Raw genomic sequence first — 18,245 nt, 5'->3', positions numbered from 1 at the left:
CTTTTAATTAAGCCCCTATTTAATAATAGCTAAGATAGCTTTTTAGCTTAAAAGATTATAATGCAATATAAGCTATAAATTAATATAAACTTTATTAAAGATTTTTAAAAGTATTAAATCTTTTTATAAAGTTAGCTATTTATTAAGGTATAATTATATATTACGGCATTTTATAAGCAAGATAAGCCTTAAAATAGCTTTAATATAAATAAGTTCTTTAAATATTTAAAGCATTGCTATAAAAACCTATATTAGCAGGTAGCTACTTTAATTAAGCTTAAGATATTTTAAATGCAGGATTATAATAGCTTTGCTTAGTTTTATATTTAGTTTAAATAGTTAATAATATAAGCTAAGAGCCTTAAGTAATTAAGTAAAGTAAAGTTAAATTACTTTTATAATTAATTTTCTTTATAGCTTTGCAATAAGGTTATTAAGGTATTAATTTTATATATAAATTATAATAAGGCGGTAAATATATATTGTTAAATTGCTTATAAGCTAAAAGCATGAAATCTTAAGCGTTAATAATATATAGGCTTAATTTTATATCCTTTAAAGCCCTTAGCCTAAGGGCAATAAATAATAAGTTGAAATATGGCGATAATAAATGTAGTTATAATGGGCATAATAAGGGGCTAGGGTGCTAGGAATAAGGGGTTATAAGGGCATTAAGGTACCTTTTCCTTTTAACTAGCTAGCAGCTAAGCTAGGGCACCCTAGATTTTTAAGTTTAAGAAAGAGGCTTAGCAGGGGTGCAAAGCGTGCCTATATTATAACTAATAGGGATACTTTATGATAAACTGCAAACTCCTTTTTATAGCTATGCTAATTTAGGTTTAGGTTATAAAGCTAGCTATACCTTATAAAAAAAACTTTATTAGCTTTAAAGGAAAAGATTAGCTTTTAAGTAAAGTTTTACTTAAAAATATAAGCCTTTTTTATAGGCTTAATTTATATAAAAATAATATTAATAAGTATAAAATAAATTAAATAAGCTTCTTTTCTTAATTTTTATTATTATAAATTATAAGTATATTATTATTGCTTAAGTAAATAATAAGTATAGCTATTATGCTGCTATAAGTAAGTAATAAGTGCAAAAGGTAAAACTAAAGCTAATAGCTTTGCTTACCTTAAGAAACTTAGGGATAGTTATTAATTTATTGCAAAGCCAATATATTATATATATAATATAGCTTTCTTTAAATATTAATGCATAATAGGCCCTTGTTTTAGCTTATATAGTTTTAAGCATAGCTTATCCCTTTTTGCTAAGCTTACCCTAATTATATCATTATAATATTCTGCTAAACTTAGCTTATAGCTATATAATAATTAGCGTGGCTTAAAGGATAATTATAAAAAAGGAAAGCTGGCGAGATGTAAGTAATTTAGCTTAATTAATTTCTGGAGTAATTACGGGGGTATAAATAAACTGCTTATTTTATAATAAAATAGTGGATATTGCCTTAATAAGAATAAGCTTAAGTAAAATTATATAGATCCTTTAAGCTATAGCTTCTTAAAAAAAAGATAATAATGGTATGAAATAATATAGGGCTAAGCTCTTGCTAAAAGAGGTGTAGGACTTTGCCGGCCTCTTTAATAAGGAATAAGCTTTCGCCTTTTTATTATACTAAGGTTAGTTTAATTACTATATTTATTTATTATTAGCAAAGGATGAATTTGCATTAGCATTATTATAGGGCTTATTATATAATATATCTTAAGATTAGCTACTTAAGCTGCGGAAATAAGTTATAAAATTTTATAATAAGGGCTGGGTAAGGGTTAGCTTCTTGCTTGCGGCAGCCTTAGTTCTCTTAATATGCAAGGTAAATAAGGGGTGGTAGTTTTATATAAATTACCATGCCCTTAATAAGATAACTTAGCAAAATCATTACCCCTTCCCCCTTATTAAGGAGATATTACGCTTTCTTTTTAGTGCTTAATGGTTTATAAAGCTAAATATTTACGCAGCCTTTTACTAAATATAAATAGCAAAGAGGCAAGAGCACTTAATAGCATTTTAAACCCGGTTTAAGTTGTTTAAATAGCTAGTTTGCCCCTTTAATTTATTTAATATGCTCGTTATGTTTTAGCGATATATTAATTTAATTTTAGCTAATATCTTAAAAGATTATATAATAGTATACTTAAATAATGTATTAATATTTTCCTTAGGCTTAAGGAGGGATTATATAAGGAAGGTATAGAAGGTTTTGCATTGCTTATAAAATATTAAGCTAAACCTAAATTAAGATAAGTATGAGTTTATAATAAAGAAGGTAAAGTACTTAAGCTTTATTGCTATGGTTAAAGTAGGTATTTAAGTAAATTTAAAAAAGGTTAAGGTAATTTAAAAGTAAGAGGCGTTATAAATAGTTTATAGCGTTTAAAGCTTTATAAGGTTTGCAAACTTTTATTATAACTTTATTAAGAACTTTTTTAAGATTATTAACCCCCTTCTTTATCTTATTATTAAAGGGACTTTTTTTTAATAAGGGAGTAAGAAGGATATAGCTTTTCGCTACCTTAAGGTAATATTTATAAAGGCATTAATCCTAGCTAAATAAGATTTAAATTTAAGCGCAGTAATAAAGGCGGATTGCTTAAAAATAGCTTTTAGCGCATACTTATTAATTTAAAAAGGGGGGGCCCTTTATTTAATTATTTATTACTTTATAAAGCTCTTTTTAATGTAATAAAATTATACTATTTATAATAAGGAGCTATTAATGATAATTAAGGCCTTAAAGGTATAGTTACTTATACTTTAAAGCATATTCCGCTTATTTATAATACTTATAAACTATAAGGGCCTTAAATACTTTATTAGCCCTTAATTTCTTTTAAAAAGGTAGGCTTAATAGGTTAAAACTTTATCTTTTTTTTGCTATAATCTTTAATACTGCCTAAGGATGCAAGCATAACGTTTTAATGCATTATTATGGCAAGAATAGGATGAAATAACTTTAAAAAAAATTATATAATTAAGATACTTTAATTAATCTTAATAATAATCTTTAATACTTATATTATTATACTTATAAGGCTATAGTTATTTAATAAATTAGCATTAACTATGCTTTAAGATAAGAGAGTTTAATAAAACTTATAATATAGGATTTGCTATAAGGTAATTACGTTTAGCTAGCGGCGGTTTCCTAAGGAAGCTAAGATGGCGGCCTAAATCGCTAATTATACCCTTAGCGTATATAGCATGCTTTAGTTTTAGGGCCGGCTATAGCTCTTAAGTTAGGAATTATTTATTATATTAATGCTATAGCGGGTTTATAACTTTTTTATAATGAGGCATTTAAGATAAAAAGGAACCTTTTAAGTCCTTTTATGCAACTTTTATTAAAATAATATATTATAAGCAGTTTAGCGTTTTATTTAAAACTATAATATATGCCGCTAAACTTAGCTTAATTAATGGCTATAATAAGGCCTGCTTTACCCTATTTCTTTTTTAAATTACTATTAATTTTAAATATTTATTAACTTTATAATAAACTTACCAGCTTATAAAAACAGCTTATATTACCTAATAATTATTATAAATTACCTCTTAAAATGGATTTTCTTAAAAGCAATGCACTTTATAATTGCAAAAAACTATGCATAATGCTTTATTATTTTATAATAGCGCTACCATGGGTTCCCTATATTTATTATTAGCAATCAAGGCTTTAATTAAATAAAGGCATTTTAAGCTTCTTTATGCGCCTAAATAAGCATGAAACGCCTTTTATTCATAGCATATTACCTTAAAATAAATAATAATATAAAATAAATAAATTAAGAAGTATAAAAATACTTGCATAATATTATTATCTTTTTATAAGATAATTAAGCTAACTACCTTTTAGCTTATTAAATAGCGCTAAATAATAAAGATTTAATAATAATTAATTAAAGCCTAAATTGGTTAGTAAATAAGTTTAATATATAGGCGGTTTTGGGCCCCTTAAATATAATGGCGTTTATAATTAATCTTAAGGGCTAGGCGGCTGTGTTCTTGGATTATCTTTAAACTAAAATGAATATTGCCTAGGCCGCTATTATTTTTATTTAGCAATAATAAAAGCGAATAGCTAATAAACGTTGCTAAATGGCAAAAAGGTTTTGCATTAATAATTAAGTATAGCTATTCTTAAGGCACTTCCAAACTACCTAACTAATAAAGAAGCTTAATTAACTATATTAAAAATATATTATAATAAATATTCCTATATTTTAAATAGTTATCTTAAATATATTAAGCTAAGTTTATCTTACCTTTAATATTAATTAAATTAAGTATATTATAAAAAATTTACTATTTACTTAAATATTTATAAATATTTAGCTAAGTGCTATGCTAATTTTAAATAAAGTAAATAAGGGCTAGGATAAAGAGTACTTTATAAAGGAAATCTTAGTAATTAAGAATGCGCCAAGGTATTTATAAAATAGTTTCCTTAAAAAATAAGTTTATATTAAATGGAAAGGCTAAAACATATTAATATAAAAACCCCTTGGGAACTTATAAGGATTAATAGCCCTTAACTTATTTAAGGTGCAATAAGGAAATGCTATTATTTATAAGGAACTACTTATTTAAGGCGATTATAAGGCGGGCTTGCATTAAGCTTAATAAGCTTATTTAAAGGCATAATGCAAGGTAATAAGGGTTATAAGTAAGGATAGGATAAAGATAGGTAGGATTTTATTATGCTATTATAAGCTATTTAAATAAGGTTGCAAGGCAAGCCTTAAGTATTTATTATATTTAGGTAGGGCGCAATAATAATAGGATTTAAACCCATAACTTTATTTATATATAAACGCTTTTAATTAACTGGAACTTATTATGCACTTATTTAGCAAATAAACTGGATTTCCCTTTTATAAAAACTAAATGGCATATTAAGCTAAAAGAAAACTAAGCCATATAGCTAATCTTTTATAAGGTAAGATTATATTAAGCATATTACCTTTTTAAAATTCCTTTATTATTATTTATTTAAGTAGGTATATTAAAAATATTTAATTATAAAATTAAAATTATAAGGGCTAGCAATAAGGCTATAATAACTTAGTAATAATGGGAATTAAATTTATAAACTCTTTATTTAAAGATAAAGCTTTTAATTACTTAAATTCATTATAGCTATAATAATGAGCTAAGCTAATTAATACTTACAATAAAGGGTATTGCAATTAAAGAAGGGCAAGTTCTTAAAGTCTTCCTTTTTATCTTCTCGCTTTTCCTTCTTAAACTTATTGCAAGTATAATGGCGATTTAAATTATGATTGCGCTACTTAGCGCTAAAAATTCGGCTGGTAAAAGCATTTAAGGTATTGATTATTGCATTAAACTCCTTATAATAGCGATCCTTAAATGCATTAAAATGCGCTTAAGGCCGGGTTAATATAAACACAGGAAAAGGATGGGGGAAGGGTACTTACATTAAGGGCGCGCATATTGTTAGCGCAATGATTAGCCTCGGCTCTTTAGTTATTATTAAGGGTTATAAAGGCATTTACTACTCCTTAAGTAAAGTAGGTTAATTAGTAATTATTAATGCCAATATTATTAATGCAATATATAACTATATTAATATTAGTAGGAGATAAGAATATATTAGTAAGCTGCAATGGGGTTAAGGGCATACCCTTAATGGGGTTAATAAGGGCATTAATTAAGGCCGTGCCATAAAAATAAGCATAGCTGCTTAAGTAGATAGCAGGGGCGGTAAGGGGCGGCTCCGCTAATGCAATGCTTATAATCTTATGGAAATTAATAATAGCGCAATTAAAAACTAAGGTAAATATGGCCGCGTTGCTATGGGTAAGGGTAGCGAACTTAACCTACTTAAGGATAAGAATATAGCTATTATGTTATGGGCTGGCCCCAAAGGGGCTGCAGGCTGGCTAGCGCCTTCTTCCATAAGCTGCAAAGCAGCAACCATTTGCGCCAAAAGGTACGTAATAATCCAAGCTCCCTTGGATTACCTAGCCAGCCACTATAAGGCTTGGGCTTCCAGCCCAAGCCCATTACATAGCCCCCTTCCCCAACTACTAGTGGCGCACAATTACCCCCAAGGCTCACCCGCGACATCGCCTTTCAAGCCAGGGATCTTCTTCACGAAAGGGGTGCCCGCATTTACTTGCGGCAGACGTGACTCGAACCCTTAACCCTAAAGCTTGGATTATTTATTATAGGCTAGCCCCAAAGGGGCTGCAGGCTAGCTAGCGCCTTCTTCCATAAGCTGCAAAGCAGCAACCATTTGCGCCAAAAGGTACGTAATAATCCAAGCTCCCTTGGATTACCTAGCCAGCCACTATAAGGCTTGGGCTTCCAGCCCAAGCCCATTACATATTATTAATAATAATCACTCTTTTTAAACAACGTTATGCATTTTACAATAGCGGCAAACTAATAAATGCATATATATATTAAATATACTTATGCTTATAATAGCGGCAGCTAATATAAAATGCATCGCAACCTTTAGGGATATAAATAGGCGGCTTATTAATTTTGTAAAAAATTATAATATATAGTTTATAAGGAAAGGGTAGCTGCTTAGCAAGCTGCTAATCTTTATTATTAAAATTGCTAAGCATTTAATATAATCTTATAATGCAATATCCCTATACTTAGTTAATAACTATAATAAACCTATGCTAAAGAAGAAATGAAATAACCTTAAGAGTTATATTATTAGGGCAATAAGGCGGCTTGCCATTGCTATCACTATTAATAGTGGCTGCATTAAAGCTGCCATGCTAACTATTAAAACCCATAATGAAAGCCATTTCTTATTCTTTTTTTTATGCAGCGGGAGGGAAATGGGTATTAAGGAGGACATTAAGGGACTAAGAGGGTATTAATAGGCTAGGGAAAGAGCACTTAATAAATAAAATATAAATAAAGGAGGGTATATTAAGGAATCATTAAAGGATTAAGAGAGTGTTAACGCATTAAGGTAATGACTTTTTAATAAAAAAAGGGCGGCCATAGGGAGAGCGTAATAAGCATAAGGATGAATAATTAAAGGATTGGATTGCAAGGAGGCCAAGGGACCATATAGGTATTAACTAAGCTAGGAAAGGCTTTCTAGCTAGGAGTAAGACGGAGCTGAGGGGGGGTAATTAATATAGATAGAAAAATAATCGCAAGGGCAATAAAAAGGTTATGCAAAAGCAATAAAACGGCGCGCATAATAAATGCATTATGGTGATAGTGTAGTATTGGGAAGAAAAAATTGTAAAGGAGAGTGCGCCTATAGGGAAGTTATCTTAGGTAGCGATAATAAATATAGTGCGGAGGTAATAATTATGGCAAGTAACGCTAATGCATTAATAAGGGCGTGTTATGGCTTGAGGTTGATAATATATATAGCTTGTGCATAATCACAATGCGTTAATAAAGGACTACATATATAGCAATAACATTACCATACCACAACAATACTATACTATACTAAGCATAGCACATAAATATAGCCAACGCGGGAATGGAATGGATGATCATTGCTCCCAAGGTAAATAAATACAGCCTTAAGATAAGTACGTAATGAAGTAGATATATAACCAGCATAAAACCGCAAAAGCCCTGGGTTCAATCCTTGCCGCGCGTAATATAAAAGTGAAAAGGGGGCTATATAATAGGCTTAGGCTATTGCCCAAGCCATAATGCATACCCATGCCGGGCCTACATTACACCCAACCCTCTTATATAACAAAGCATATACTTAAAAGATAAATTTAAAGTTAGGCCCTTTCAAGGCCTAACTTACTTCTTAAATATTGCAATTTATAACTCCTTTTAGGTACCTTCCAACAAACGCTTAAGGCTAACCCATAACAAGCCATTATATACTTTATAACCATTCTTAAGTTAATTATATTAATATAAAAGTAATTAAAAATTAATTATATTTATATATATTGCATAATTCCTTATTAACAAGGTATTTAAAGGCATTAATAATAATTATAAAAGAATTAAAAATACTTTAAGGTAAATTAATTTATATTATATTAATTATTTATTATTTATTTTGCAAAGCAAATTATTAATATTTATTAAGCTATTTTTTCTTTTAATTTTAAATTTCTTACCTTAAGAGTATTTATTATAAAGTAAAAAAAGTATACCTTATAATAAGTAATTAATTATATATTATTAAAGCTATAATAAGCAATAATTATTAATTATATATAATTTAAGCTAAGTTAAGAATATTATTATAAGCTAAGCTTTTCTTTTTATTATATTAATAAGTTAATTAAGGAAAAGTAAGATAAACTTATTATTATTAAAATATCTTTTGCTTAATATATTATTATATAGTTATTTAAAGCATTAATAAATAATATGCTTAGCAAGAAATTGTTTTTAATAATAAATTTAATATATTTAAAAGCATATAATTATTTATATTAATTAAATATTAATAAGTTAATATTTATTTATATTAATATTTAAGTATTATAATAGCTTTAAATATTAAAAATGCCCTTAAAGCCTTTAAAGCTATTATTATTATAATTAGCTATAATTAATCTTAAGAAATATTTTTTAAAAAGTAATAAAAATATAGGTAATTATTAATAAAACTTATTAAATTATTTTAGCTTAATAATATATATAAATTACTTAACTAGCCTTAAATAACCTTCTTTTTTATTTTAGCTATTAATTAAAGGAGCTAATTAATTATAAAATATATTAAAATAAAGTTAATTTATCTTATTAAAGGGATGGGCAAGGTTAGCTTATTAATTAGCTGCTTAAGGGCACTTATTTAGCTATTTAAGAGGTGCCTAGGACAGCTAATAATAGGGTACCTTAATATATGTGTTAAACCTACCCAACTGGATGTAACGAAATTTCACTTAGGCCCGTGAAATATTTCGAAATGAAAATTTCACGACCCATCGCTGGTGTAGACAGACAATGCAAGGGTGAGCAACGGAACGGCCATCGGGAATCTGGACGAGCGATTCCCCGCCGCTACTCGAAGACCGCCAGGACCGCTCGACGTTGCACTGATCTGCACATCAAAAGGTGGAGAAAGGCAGCAAGGTCGTGTCAGGGCACCGGGGCCCATCGCCCAGCCCAATTGGAGGGCCGGGGCCACGAGCCATTGGCCGCTCCCAGCTCTCCGGAGGCGGCTCGATCAATTCACCTGTGGCACGCCGCAGTGGAACCAGCGGCTCTGTCCTATTGGGCACAAGGCCTGACCTCACATGTGTGCCGTCCCGTCCTGTCCCAGTTTCCGGCTGCACATTTCCTGCGAGGGAGCAGCTTGTGTGGTCGGACAGGCGCAGCGGCAGCGGCAAGGGAGGGTGGGAGGAAGGAGTGCCCGCAGCCCTTCTACCGAGACATGTCCGTCATGTTGAAGATGCTGTGGAAGTCCCGGTGTTGCATTGCGAAGGTTTGAGAGTTATCGGCACTCCGGACTTCGTGGGCATTTCACATGAAGTTCATGCGCCACCTCACAGGGCCGGACGGGCAACACCCCAGTGATCATCCCGTCCAGATCGGACAGCACGCCACAGCCAAGACCGTCCAAGCCTGACATTTTCGCCTCCGGCGGTGGTGAGTGTGGCGCACCGCGGTGTGGAGCAAACTCTGTTCACAAGATGCTGCAAGCAACCGTCCTTCCCGCCCGCGTAGGGTTTCATCGAGCTGAATTGGAAACCTGGGGAGCATGGTCAATCCCATCAGAATGACATCGGAGGTGAAGATCTAGAACCTCATGCCCTCCAACTCACGAGCAGATCACTTTCACGACTCGCGATTGACCCCTAGGATCGACAACTTTGTTGTTGATTTTTATTATTCCCGAGGGAGGCGAAATCTTCAATACAGTAGATGGATGAACAATTACACGGTAAAAATGAATTAACGTAGATAGGTCGTAATCATCCCCCGATGGAGTCTAGGTAAAGTTCATACCCATTCATAACATGACTCTTGATGGAGCCCCCAAACCCAAGCTTGCGCCAAACCCACCGCGGATGACAATAAAAAAAATACACAAGAAAATTTCCGTAAAACCTCCCGAAAAGGCATGTCTCAGCGTGCGTCCCTCGCGCTCAGTTCCTAGTCCCAAACATTAGTTCCATGTTGCCTCTCATTTCCTTGTTCGTGGCAACAGTACATGATGGTGTGGGAAACAGGACGCTAGTCGCTCAGGGCAACACTGCGCAGCCAAACCACAGACTAGCCAACCAGGGAAAGACGACAACGGTATTGATACATGATTTTTTGGTCTGGTCTTGGTTCCTGTCCACGCGCCACACACACACACACACACACACACTGTCTGGTATTCGAGGCTTGGAGTGTTGTTTATGTCTCACTGTGTTCTCTCCTTTTAGCTGCCGTCCATGGTGCACACCTTCGATTTTTACGTTGTGTCCCTGCCCGTCCTTTAGAAACAGAACAGATGTGATGTACAGTGTGATGGTGAGAAGACAGGTGTTGGCTGGACAGTGTGGTATGTGTTTTGCGAGTTTCCCTGTGGCAGTATGACCAAAAAGAGTGAGGGAAATCAGAGAGGCAGGGGCCTTTCTCCATCCACTTGGAGGTAGGTTTGCAGCCCCTCCCCCGTGCATGGCACCACACAGCCGGGTGGCAAGAAACCAACAAGGGGTGGGAACAATGGAAAATAAATAAGGTGAGTACATACAGCAGAGCCAGCTCAAGATCACCGTGGATCTTGGCCTTGAGCGTGATTTCGATATCCAGGTTCAGGTCCAACCTCAAGCGCAGCGTGTCTGACTTGCCGCCGCCGCCGCCCTGCGGTTGTTGTTGTTGCTGCTGCATAGCCTGGTTGGCGACGTTGCCCATTGTGCCTGGCATGCCACCGCCCATCTGGTTCATGGGGCCTTGTTGGTTCCGTTGTTGCATCTGGTTGTTCTGCTGGCGCGAGCGGCGGTTTGACCTCTTCGGGGGCTCATACTGCTCCTCTGAGCCGGAGTCAGACTCGGACTCCTCGACCACCTGCTGCTGCTGCTTCTTTTGCCTGCGGGGCTGGCGTTCCTGGGAGGAAGACATGTTTGCTAGTCTGGGGGTTGGTGGATGAAGATAGTGTGGGTATGTGTGCCGTTGGTGTTGAGGGTGATGGTAGAGAAGGAGGAAAAGGTTACTGGTAAGTGATTATCTTTCTTTTGTCTTAAAAGGATGAATATGTCAAGTGTCTTCCCTTTTCCCTTTACACGCCAGGCTTCAGTCAGAACAGCCGTGGCCTATATGGTGTCCCTCGCGCCGTCAAAACCTGATTTCCCCCTTCCTTTGCGATTTGCAAAGGTGTCGAAACAGAATGAGATCATACCTCACCCCCGTGTGGTCCTTCCGGGGCTTCGTCATCTGCCTGCACCCTCAGATGTGATCTAGGCTCTCGAATCACAGCTGATCGGATCGATGCTGGCTGGTGACTGCATGGGCGGGACCCCTGTGGAGACCGAGACGGGGGCTGCCATGGCCGCCGTAGGTGGCAGGCGGTGGGACCAGAAGATACATCAGATACATCACAGCAGGGGGCGCCGTCGATCACCACTCCGTCTTTCCGCCTTTCGCCTTGCCTACCCAGGCCACCGTCTTCCTGTTACAACTGTCAGCCAGCCTAGTTCGCGGGCGCTCGGCACGGCTGGGTCTGGGCAAAAGAGAGAGAGAGAGAGAGAGAGCACCGACAGTCCCATGAAGTGGTTGGAGATTGACTTCCACTAAGATATTATGCCACGCAGCCAGCCCATGCGAGCTGCTGGGGTTGGTGAAGCTCAGACCAGCTGATTTACCCTCGCCGGGGAGCTCCTTCCTTTGCTCGACGCCTTGTCCTGTCCGTTCCAATTGTTCCTGCAGCCTGCCAACCTTGCCGTCAAATAGTGGCCCTCCGTTTCGTGTCTGGCTCCAGCTGGCCGTCCTCCTTCTCATCTCTCCTGCCCCAGCCTGGTGGTGCTACGGTGTTTACGCTACTGTTCGTTCTCTTTCTTCCCTCCGACCCAGTGGCTGTTCACCCCCAGCTGCAGCTTTCTGAGCAGCTTGATCGGCGCCCACCTGTAGGACGACAGTCGGGGGTCAAACGCCGGCTGCTCATCATCCTGCTCCTGCTCATCCCCCTCCCCTCCCCTCTCAGCCTTCGGTTTCAAGCTGCCATCTCGATCCCTCGACAGGAAGACCTCCCACATCTTCCTTGTCCCTCCCCCGAGTGCTACCTCGACCTCAACTGCGATGAAGCGCCAGTCGTCCTCGTCGAAGGTCAGGTACTCCTCGTCCTCGCTCCACCCCCAGGGCCCGACGACGTGCTCTGCCGTGTCTTTGCGGCTGCCGTACTTGACCATGCCCGTGTCCTTGTCGATGTACAGCCAGTTCAGCATCGGTGGGTCGTCCTGGATTGTGGACACCAGCCCCTGATACCCTTGTTCGGATGGGTACTTGAAGTAGTAGCCGTTGAACTTGTGGCCTGGGAACGGCGCGTCGGGGTGGTCTATCCACATCTGGTCACGAATCAGTCAGCCCTGTTCCTCTCGTCTTTGTCGATTCGAGCCATCCACCTGGGTTTCTCTTTCCCTGTTTGCGTTTGCGGATCGTGATGCGGTTCGGCATATCCAACGGCGAGCAGCGTGCGCAAGTGTTTCGCAGTCACCAGAATGTGACGGTGCGCCCCATGAGCATGGCTGCATGGTGCATGTTGGTTCACCGCTGGCGCTGGCGCTGGTCGCTTGCTGGCGCATCCGATCAAATCCTGGGCAAACTAGGCATGATGCCATAGCTCCCCTCCCAAGCCCGATGAGACAGCTGTGGCTAGTGCCGCTATGCCGGAACAGGAGATATTAGGCCACTCACTCTTCCCGCTGCGAGGACAATCCAGGATTCCTTGGGTGGCCCCCCGTCGATGGACAGCGTTGCCGTCATGTTGAACTTGATCTTCTCCTTCAACTTCGCATTCTCCTGTTTCTTCGCGCTGATGCCCTGGGCCACGCCCGTCACCGTCGGTATGGACGTGAGGACAAGTAGTCCTATGACCATGTTGGCTGTCGTCTGGGTCTCTGGGTCCCTCTCCCCCCTTTGTCGTTTCGTATAGTTGACGATCTCCGCGTGTTGTCCAATACGATGTGGGGACTCGGTGACAAAATTAGAATGTTGATAGATTCTCCGGGTCGTCGTGGTCTCGCGCGCGTTCGTTGCGGGTCTCTCGGTGCAGTCGTACAGTCAGTCAGACAACCACTGGATAGTCAGGCTGAAAAGGAAAGCCAGGCGGCAAAGTTGCCAACTCGGCACCCATCATGGTTACTTAGTATGCATCAAAGAGGGCCGTTTCCTTCGTCATGTTTTCCCCGGGTCCAGCCTTGCTGTCCCCACACACCTGAAGCTCACCCTACCCTCCACCGTGAAGCTCCATCCCGGCTATGACTTCACAGCCTGCAGGGTTGGGCGATGGGGCCCACCACGTACCCACATTACGCATATGTTGCGCAGACCCCCTGAGTCGGTACCTGACAGTACATCTCGTGTCAACGTTGCCCACGCAGTGACAATCACCCTTTCTGCCTCTGTCTTCAGCTTCCTCGACGTCATCCCACATCATCTCGATGTCCTCAATACCCACAGGCGCGGTCTAGAACACGGTTACACGCGCACAGCGGTCCCTTGACTTGCAAAACAAGATTCCATCCCCAGCTTTCGGTATCACCCAACCCATCCCGGGCCCACTGACGCAAGTGCTCATAGGCCATGGGTTCATCGGCCGTAAGAGCGAGCTGAGGGTGTGAGATGATCGAAATGTGATCGGTCCCCTTCGTTGTAAAACATGTTTTTTCAGACACTTGTCGACTGCCCTGTACTCGGGGTAGCAGGATCATTGCGTCAAGGCTGCCAACTTTCTCATGCAGGGTCTCTGATCTCATCCACGGGTTTAAAACATAGACATACCAGGGCGTGCACTTGCCCACTCTTAGCAATCCCATTTTGTGTAAAGACAACTTTGTCAACTTAGTGCCTCGTTGCCCTCCATCACTATAGCAAGTATCTGAATCAACTCACTAGAGTCGCTCAACACTCTCATCCCCACCCAACTGCCATTGTAATAGCATACCACAGTGATCATGTCGTCTTCGGTAGGTCGTCATCGCCTAATAGCACCCCCGTGTGGGACACGTTACTGATTGCCATCACTCGTAGCAACAGGGAACGCCCAGGACCGAGGACAAGAAGGAGTCCCAAGGGGAGTCGTCTCGTCCTGGCCAGCAGAGACAAGAGTCGCAACAGCAAGGACAAAAGGAGGCGCAGAGCCAACAACAATCTGAGAACAACCAGGCCCAGCAACCACGAGCTGAGGAGACCAACCGCAACGCTCAACCGGAGTCTCGCAACAACCAGGCCAGCGCAGAAGACGATCAAGAAGAGGACGGTCAAGATCAGGACCAAGAACAATATGACGACGATGAAGAGCAATATTACGACCAAGATGAAGACAACTATGACGACCAGGCCTACTCCGGCGACGAGGAGCAGTACGAGCCCGAACAAGACCAAGGACAGGACCAACAAGAAGTAGAACAAGAGGAAGAGGTGCCTGAGCCTGAGCCTGAGCCCGAGCCCGAGATGCAGCGCGACTCCGCCGCAACGCCCGCATCGGACCGGCCTGTCACCCCCAAGGACAATGAGGAGGCGACGCCGTACTGGGAGCAGGACAATCAGGAAGATGAGCAGGACAAGCAGGTCGCCAAGCCCAAGAAGAGCAGCAAGAAGAAGAAGAGCAAGCGCAGGCAGCCCCGGTACGAGTCCGAAGATGAGGACGACTACCAGGACGACGAGCAGCAGCAGCAGTACTGGCAACAACAGCAGCAGATGCAGATGATGCAGCAACAGCAAATGATGCAGCAGCAGCAGCAGGGCGGCGGCGGCGGCGAAAGCAAGAACCCGCTCAAGCTGAGGCTGGACCTCAACCTCGAGATTGAAATCGAGCTCAAGGCGCACATCCACGGTGACCTGGAGCTGGCTTTGCTGTAAGTGATGGACAAACCCCCTCCCCGTTCCCAAACTTGGCCTTGCCCATTGCACCCGTGCCTTTCAATCGACCACTTGGCCCATTGCCGGTTGGTCAGCACTCACCTCGTCGCGGTCGTCGCGGGTGTCGTCTTGATCATTGCCCTCCGTCCAGACTGCGCACAGGTCATCCGGCTAATTCATGTGCTAATCAAGTACAATGTGATTGCAGCGATGGTTAATAATGTTTATGTCGACTCTCGAACGCATCCTTCCAAGTTGGTGTCGTGACATTCGCTCCGGCGGATGCGAGGTTCGGTGGGCGATTGGATCCAGGCGCAGGGTGGAACTGCTGTATTATTTTGATCTTGTTGACTTCCACGATGTGATGATTATGCGAATGATTCGGCTTGGATTGGTCTGTTGGCTGGGCATCTTCCTCTTTGTCTGGATGTCGTGTTTCTCTTTTGTATGCCAAAACGATGCTTGGTGGACAGCGTCAGGTCGATGATATTTCACATAGACCTAAATGTAATGCAAAAATAGTATCCTTGAAGCATGGCTTTTTCGACTTTTCTTGACCTCGCAGGGCGCTTTTGAGGACAGCTGAGGTTTGTCCCCTCAGTCGGAACTTACCTACCTTGAGCATTATAAATGTTTCCTGCCGTCGAGCATGGTATCGTCGGTACACTAGAACAACAAACAAATCACACGAGGCTTGGGTATATCTCCAACTGTATAGGTGAGTTAGCGGCCGGCCGTTGAGGCTCAATCCGTCCGGCTCGTTCATGCGTGTCCTCACAACCTACCCCGGTCGTGCAACCAGAACGACGCTACTGCCAATAGATCCGGCGCAACGATCATAACAAACCAAGAAACGACATCAAAACCCGCGGGTTCTCACCCTGCAAAGTCAGACATGTTTTTGAATGTCGTCTCGGTTCGCTCGAAGTTGTCGTTCCTGGGGGTGGCCAATGCTTTCGAGCCGCAGGCGTCTTTTGTGAGCCCTCGGATGTCTCGCGACACGGCAGCTGTCATTCATGCACGAGCGCCGGGCCCACTCCGCCGGGGACAATGTCGCACAAGGGGATGACGCCCGTGTTCTTTGGCGTCGGCTGCCCGAAACATGCCCGCGGTCGTACGACGTAGTTTTGCGAGGGTCATAGCCGCCACGGGATCGGTGGCTTGGGGTCGCGATTTGAGGTGCTCAGAGGCTGGTCGCCGGCGCGGTCGAATGCCGGCGCTGCGGCTGGATCGTGATGATATCGCAAACATGTCCGGAGCAGCTCTTGGTGGGTAGCCAGAGAGGTATGTCCCCTGATCACCCGTATTCTCCTCTGATAATTGTTATGTCCCTTGTGACACGACACGCACCGCTCGACCATACTTCCAGTCTTGCCCGACTCGCCTTGCTGGGCGGAGCTTTCATCTCGACCGTGTGTGTATGCGGCCTCTTCGAGCGAATGTGTCGGTCTGACTTGATCCGTGTTCATGGCTGTTGATATATCAGGTTAACATTCGATGTCAGTAGTACTCCCTGTGATATAAATCCAGACTGTTCTGATGCGCTGGCTGTGTCGTGACGTCCTTGATTCGCGCCTATCGTGGTGCCGTTTCGGGTGATATTGACGAAGCCAAACTCGTTTTGTGCTCGCCTCTCGTCATTACTGGTGGGAGCGGACTTCTTCGCGCAGGTAGCTGGGCAAGTCGTCATCATTCACGAACTCCAGTAATTGCTGGCCGTTGTCGATGGTGTGGTTTTCTTCCATCAAGATTGTGGCCTTGCGTTGATGTGCGAGTCGACCGAGCCTTTGCTCTCCCTCGACCGGACTGGCCAGCCTCTGACCTTCGAATAGATGCGGCTGGATTCGTGACAATAAGTCCGTGTTTGAGGCACGCTGTTGATGGACCGTCTTTCGATTCGTTCATGTTGCCCACTGTCGTCCTTGGCTGTCGTCTTCTTCTTTCGGAATCATTCCCAACCTGTTGAGAGTTTTTCTGTGATGCTGCTATCCGTTGACTTCGTGAACTCTCTCCCAGAAGAAAACGATAGCCACGCCCTAGTCATTCCTCAGGTTCACGCCCATTGCACCGCCTCAACTGCTCTTCGCCTCGTTGGCATCAACATAATTCCCTGCTCTTTTCCCTCTGTAGCATGCGAAAGACTGAGAATCATGGTCAACCCTAGAGCTGTGGTCAACACACTTGGCCTTGACCAGCCGTGGCCATTCACGGACGAAAATCGTCAAAAAATCTCGAGAGGTTTGCCCAATTTGCATCCTTATGGTGATGGTTTTGATCGACTGCGCGATCGATGTGCTTCGCCTTGGACCGTGCTCCCACGAACGGAAGTCGTCGAGAGAAGAGCCTAGGCATCGCTGAGCCGAGGACTCCTGTGCGATTTATCAGGTAAACGGTCTCGTACTGAACTCATGTCCTCGTGGAATCATGGTGCGTCATCTGCCCGTTGACGCTATGTTGAAGCGAAGAAATGACCGTCGTTGACCTACGGTCACGCTGTTGATTGGCCATGGGTTAGTTCCGCAAACTACTCGCCGCCGTCCGTCTCGATCGGTCAGGTTGAGGGGCAGACTTTTTGGCTAGTCGCATTCCATCGAGAGCGCATTGCAGCCTAGTCGCGGTATCGCCCGTGTGATCGATCGACCTCTTTGTACACCGCAAGTCCTTTCCCTCGCCACCATCGTGGCTCCAGCCCGCCAAGAGCCGGAGTTAGGTGGTTGCCAAAACCGATCATGAGCAAACGCTGGCTGCTCTGACGAGAAGAGAAGTAAAATAGAAGGAGAGAGAAAGATTTGCCGAGTACTTGCTCGACTAGTGCTCTAGACGTATTAGTCTGCAGGACGTGTAGGAGGTGTGATAGAAGAAGAGAGGCGGGCCGAACAGGAGGGTATAGGAGATATAGGACCCCCTAGAGACTCCTACGTAGTTTGACCAAGTTATCCGAGGAGCAGGATCGGTTCCTGGCTACGAGGACTAAGCAGCAGAATAAGGCTGACACGATGATTGTTCAGAGGCCGAAATGTGGGCATGGCGTCGCAACGAACCAGGCCTCTAACCAGGTATCTGTTCCGTCGCCCTGGCCTCTGCAGCGCGAAGGACCCTGAGAAGTTGGATGGAGGACGTGGGCACCCCGGGGCGATAGCGCCCTCACATAAGCCAAAAATCATGGAATGCCAGCGCCCCTGAGGACGCCATTGGTGGACGTGCAGCTGTGGACCCTTTGTGC

At 41.7% G+C, this 18,245-nt stretch overlaps 3 protein-coding genes across 3 annotated transcripts; 1 reads left to right on the top strand and 2 right to left on the bottom strand.

Moving 5' to 3' along the window:
- Positions 1 to 10,104: 10,104 nt before the first annotated feature.
- Positions 10,105 to 11,068, bottom strand: INS49_000171 (uncharacterized protein; the record flags this gene model as incomplete). Its single annotated transcript, XM_043161009.1, has 2 exons — positions 10,105 to 10,111; positions 10,701 to 11,068. 2 exons carry the CDS (start codon positions 11,066 to 11,068, stop codon positions 10,105 to 10,107), a joined length of 375 nt encoding a protein of 124 aa, XP_043029515.1.
- Positions 11,069 to 11,982: 914 nt separating this feature from the next.
- Positions 11,983 to 13,039, bottom strand: INS49_000170 (uncharacterized protein; the record flags this gene model as incomplete). Its single annotated transcript, XM_043161008.1, has 2 exons — positions 11,983 to 12,507; positions 12,857 to 13,039. The coding sequence occupies 2 exons, from the start codon at positions 13,037 to 13,039 to the stop codon at positions 11,983 to 11,985; spliced, it is 708 nt and encodes a 235-aa protein (XP_043029514.1).
- Positions 13,040 to 14,115: 1,076 nt separating this feature from the next.
- On the top strand, positions 14,116 to 15,022 carry INS49_000169 (uncharacterized protein; the record flags this gene model as incomplete). The annotated part of the gene is made up of 2 exons (XM_043161007.1): positions 14,116 to 14,127; positions 14,192 to 15,022. The coding sequence occupies 2 exons, from the start codon at positions 14,116 to 14,118 to the stop codon at positions 15,020 to 15,022; spliced, it is 843 nt and encodes a 280-aa protein (XP_043029513.1).
- Positions 15,023 to 18,245: the final 3,223 nt, after the last annotated feature.

The sequence above is a fragment of the Diaporthe citri genome (genome assembly GCF_014595645.1).
Source record: "Diaporthe citri strain NFHF-8-4 chromosome Unknown scaffold_1, whole genome shotgun sequence".
Taxonomy (NCBI): Eukaryota; Fungi; Ascomycota; class Sordariomycetes; order Diaporthales; family Diaporthaceae; genus Diaporthe; species Diaporthe citri.
This window is presented reverse-complemented; position numbering and strand designations above follow the sequence as displayed.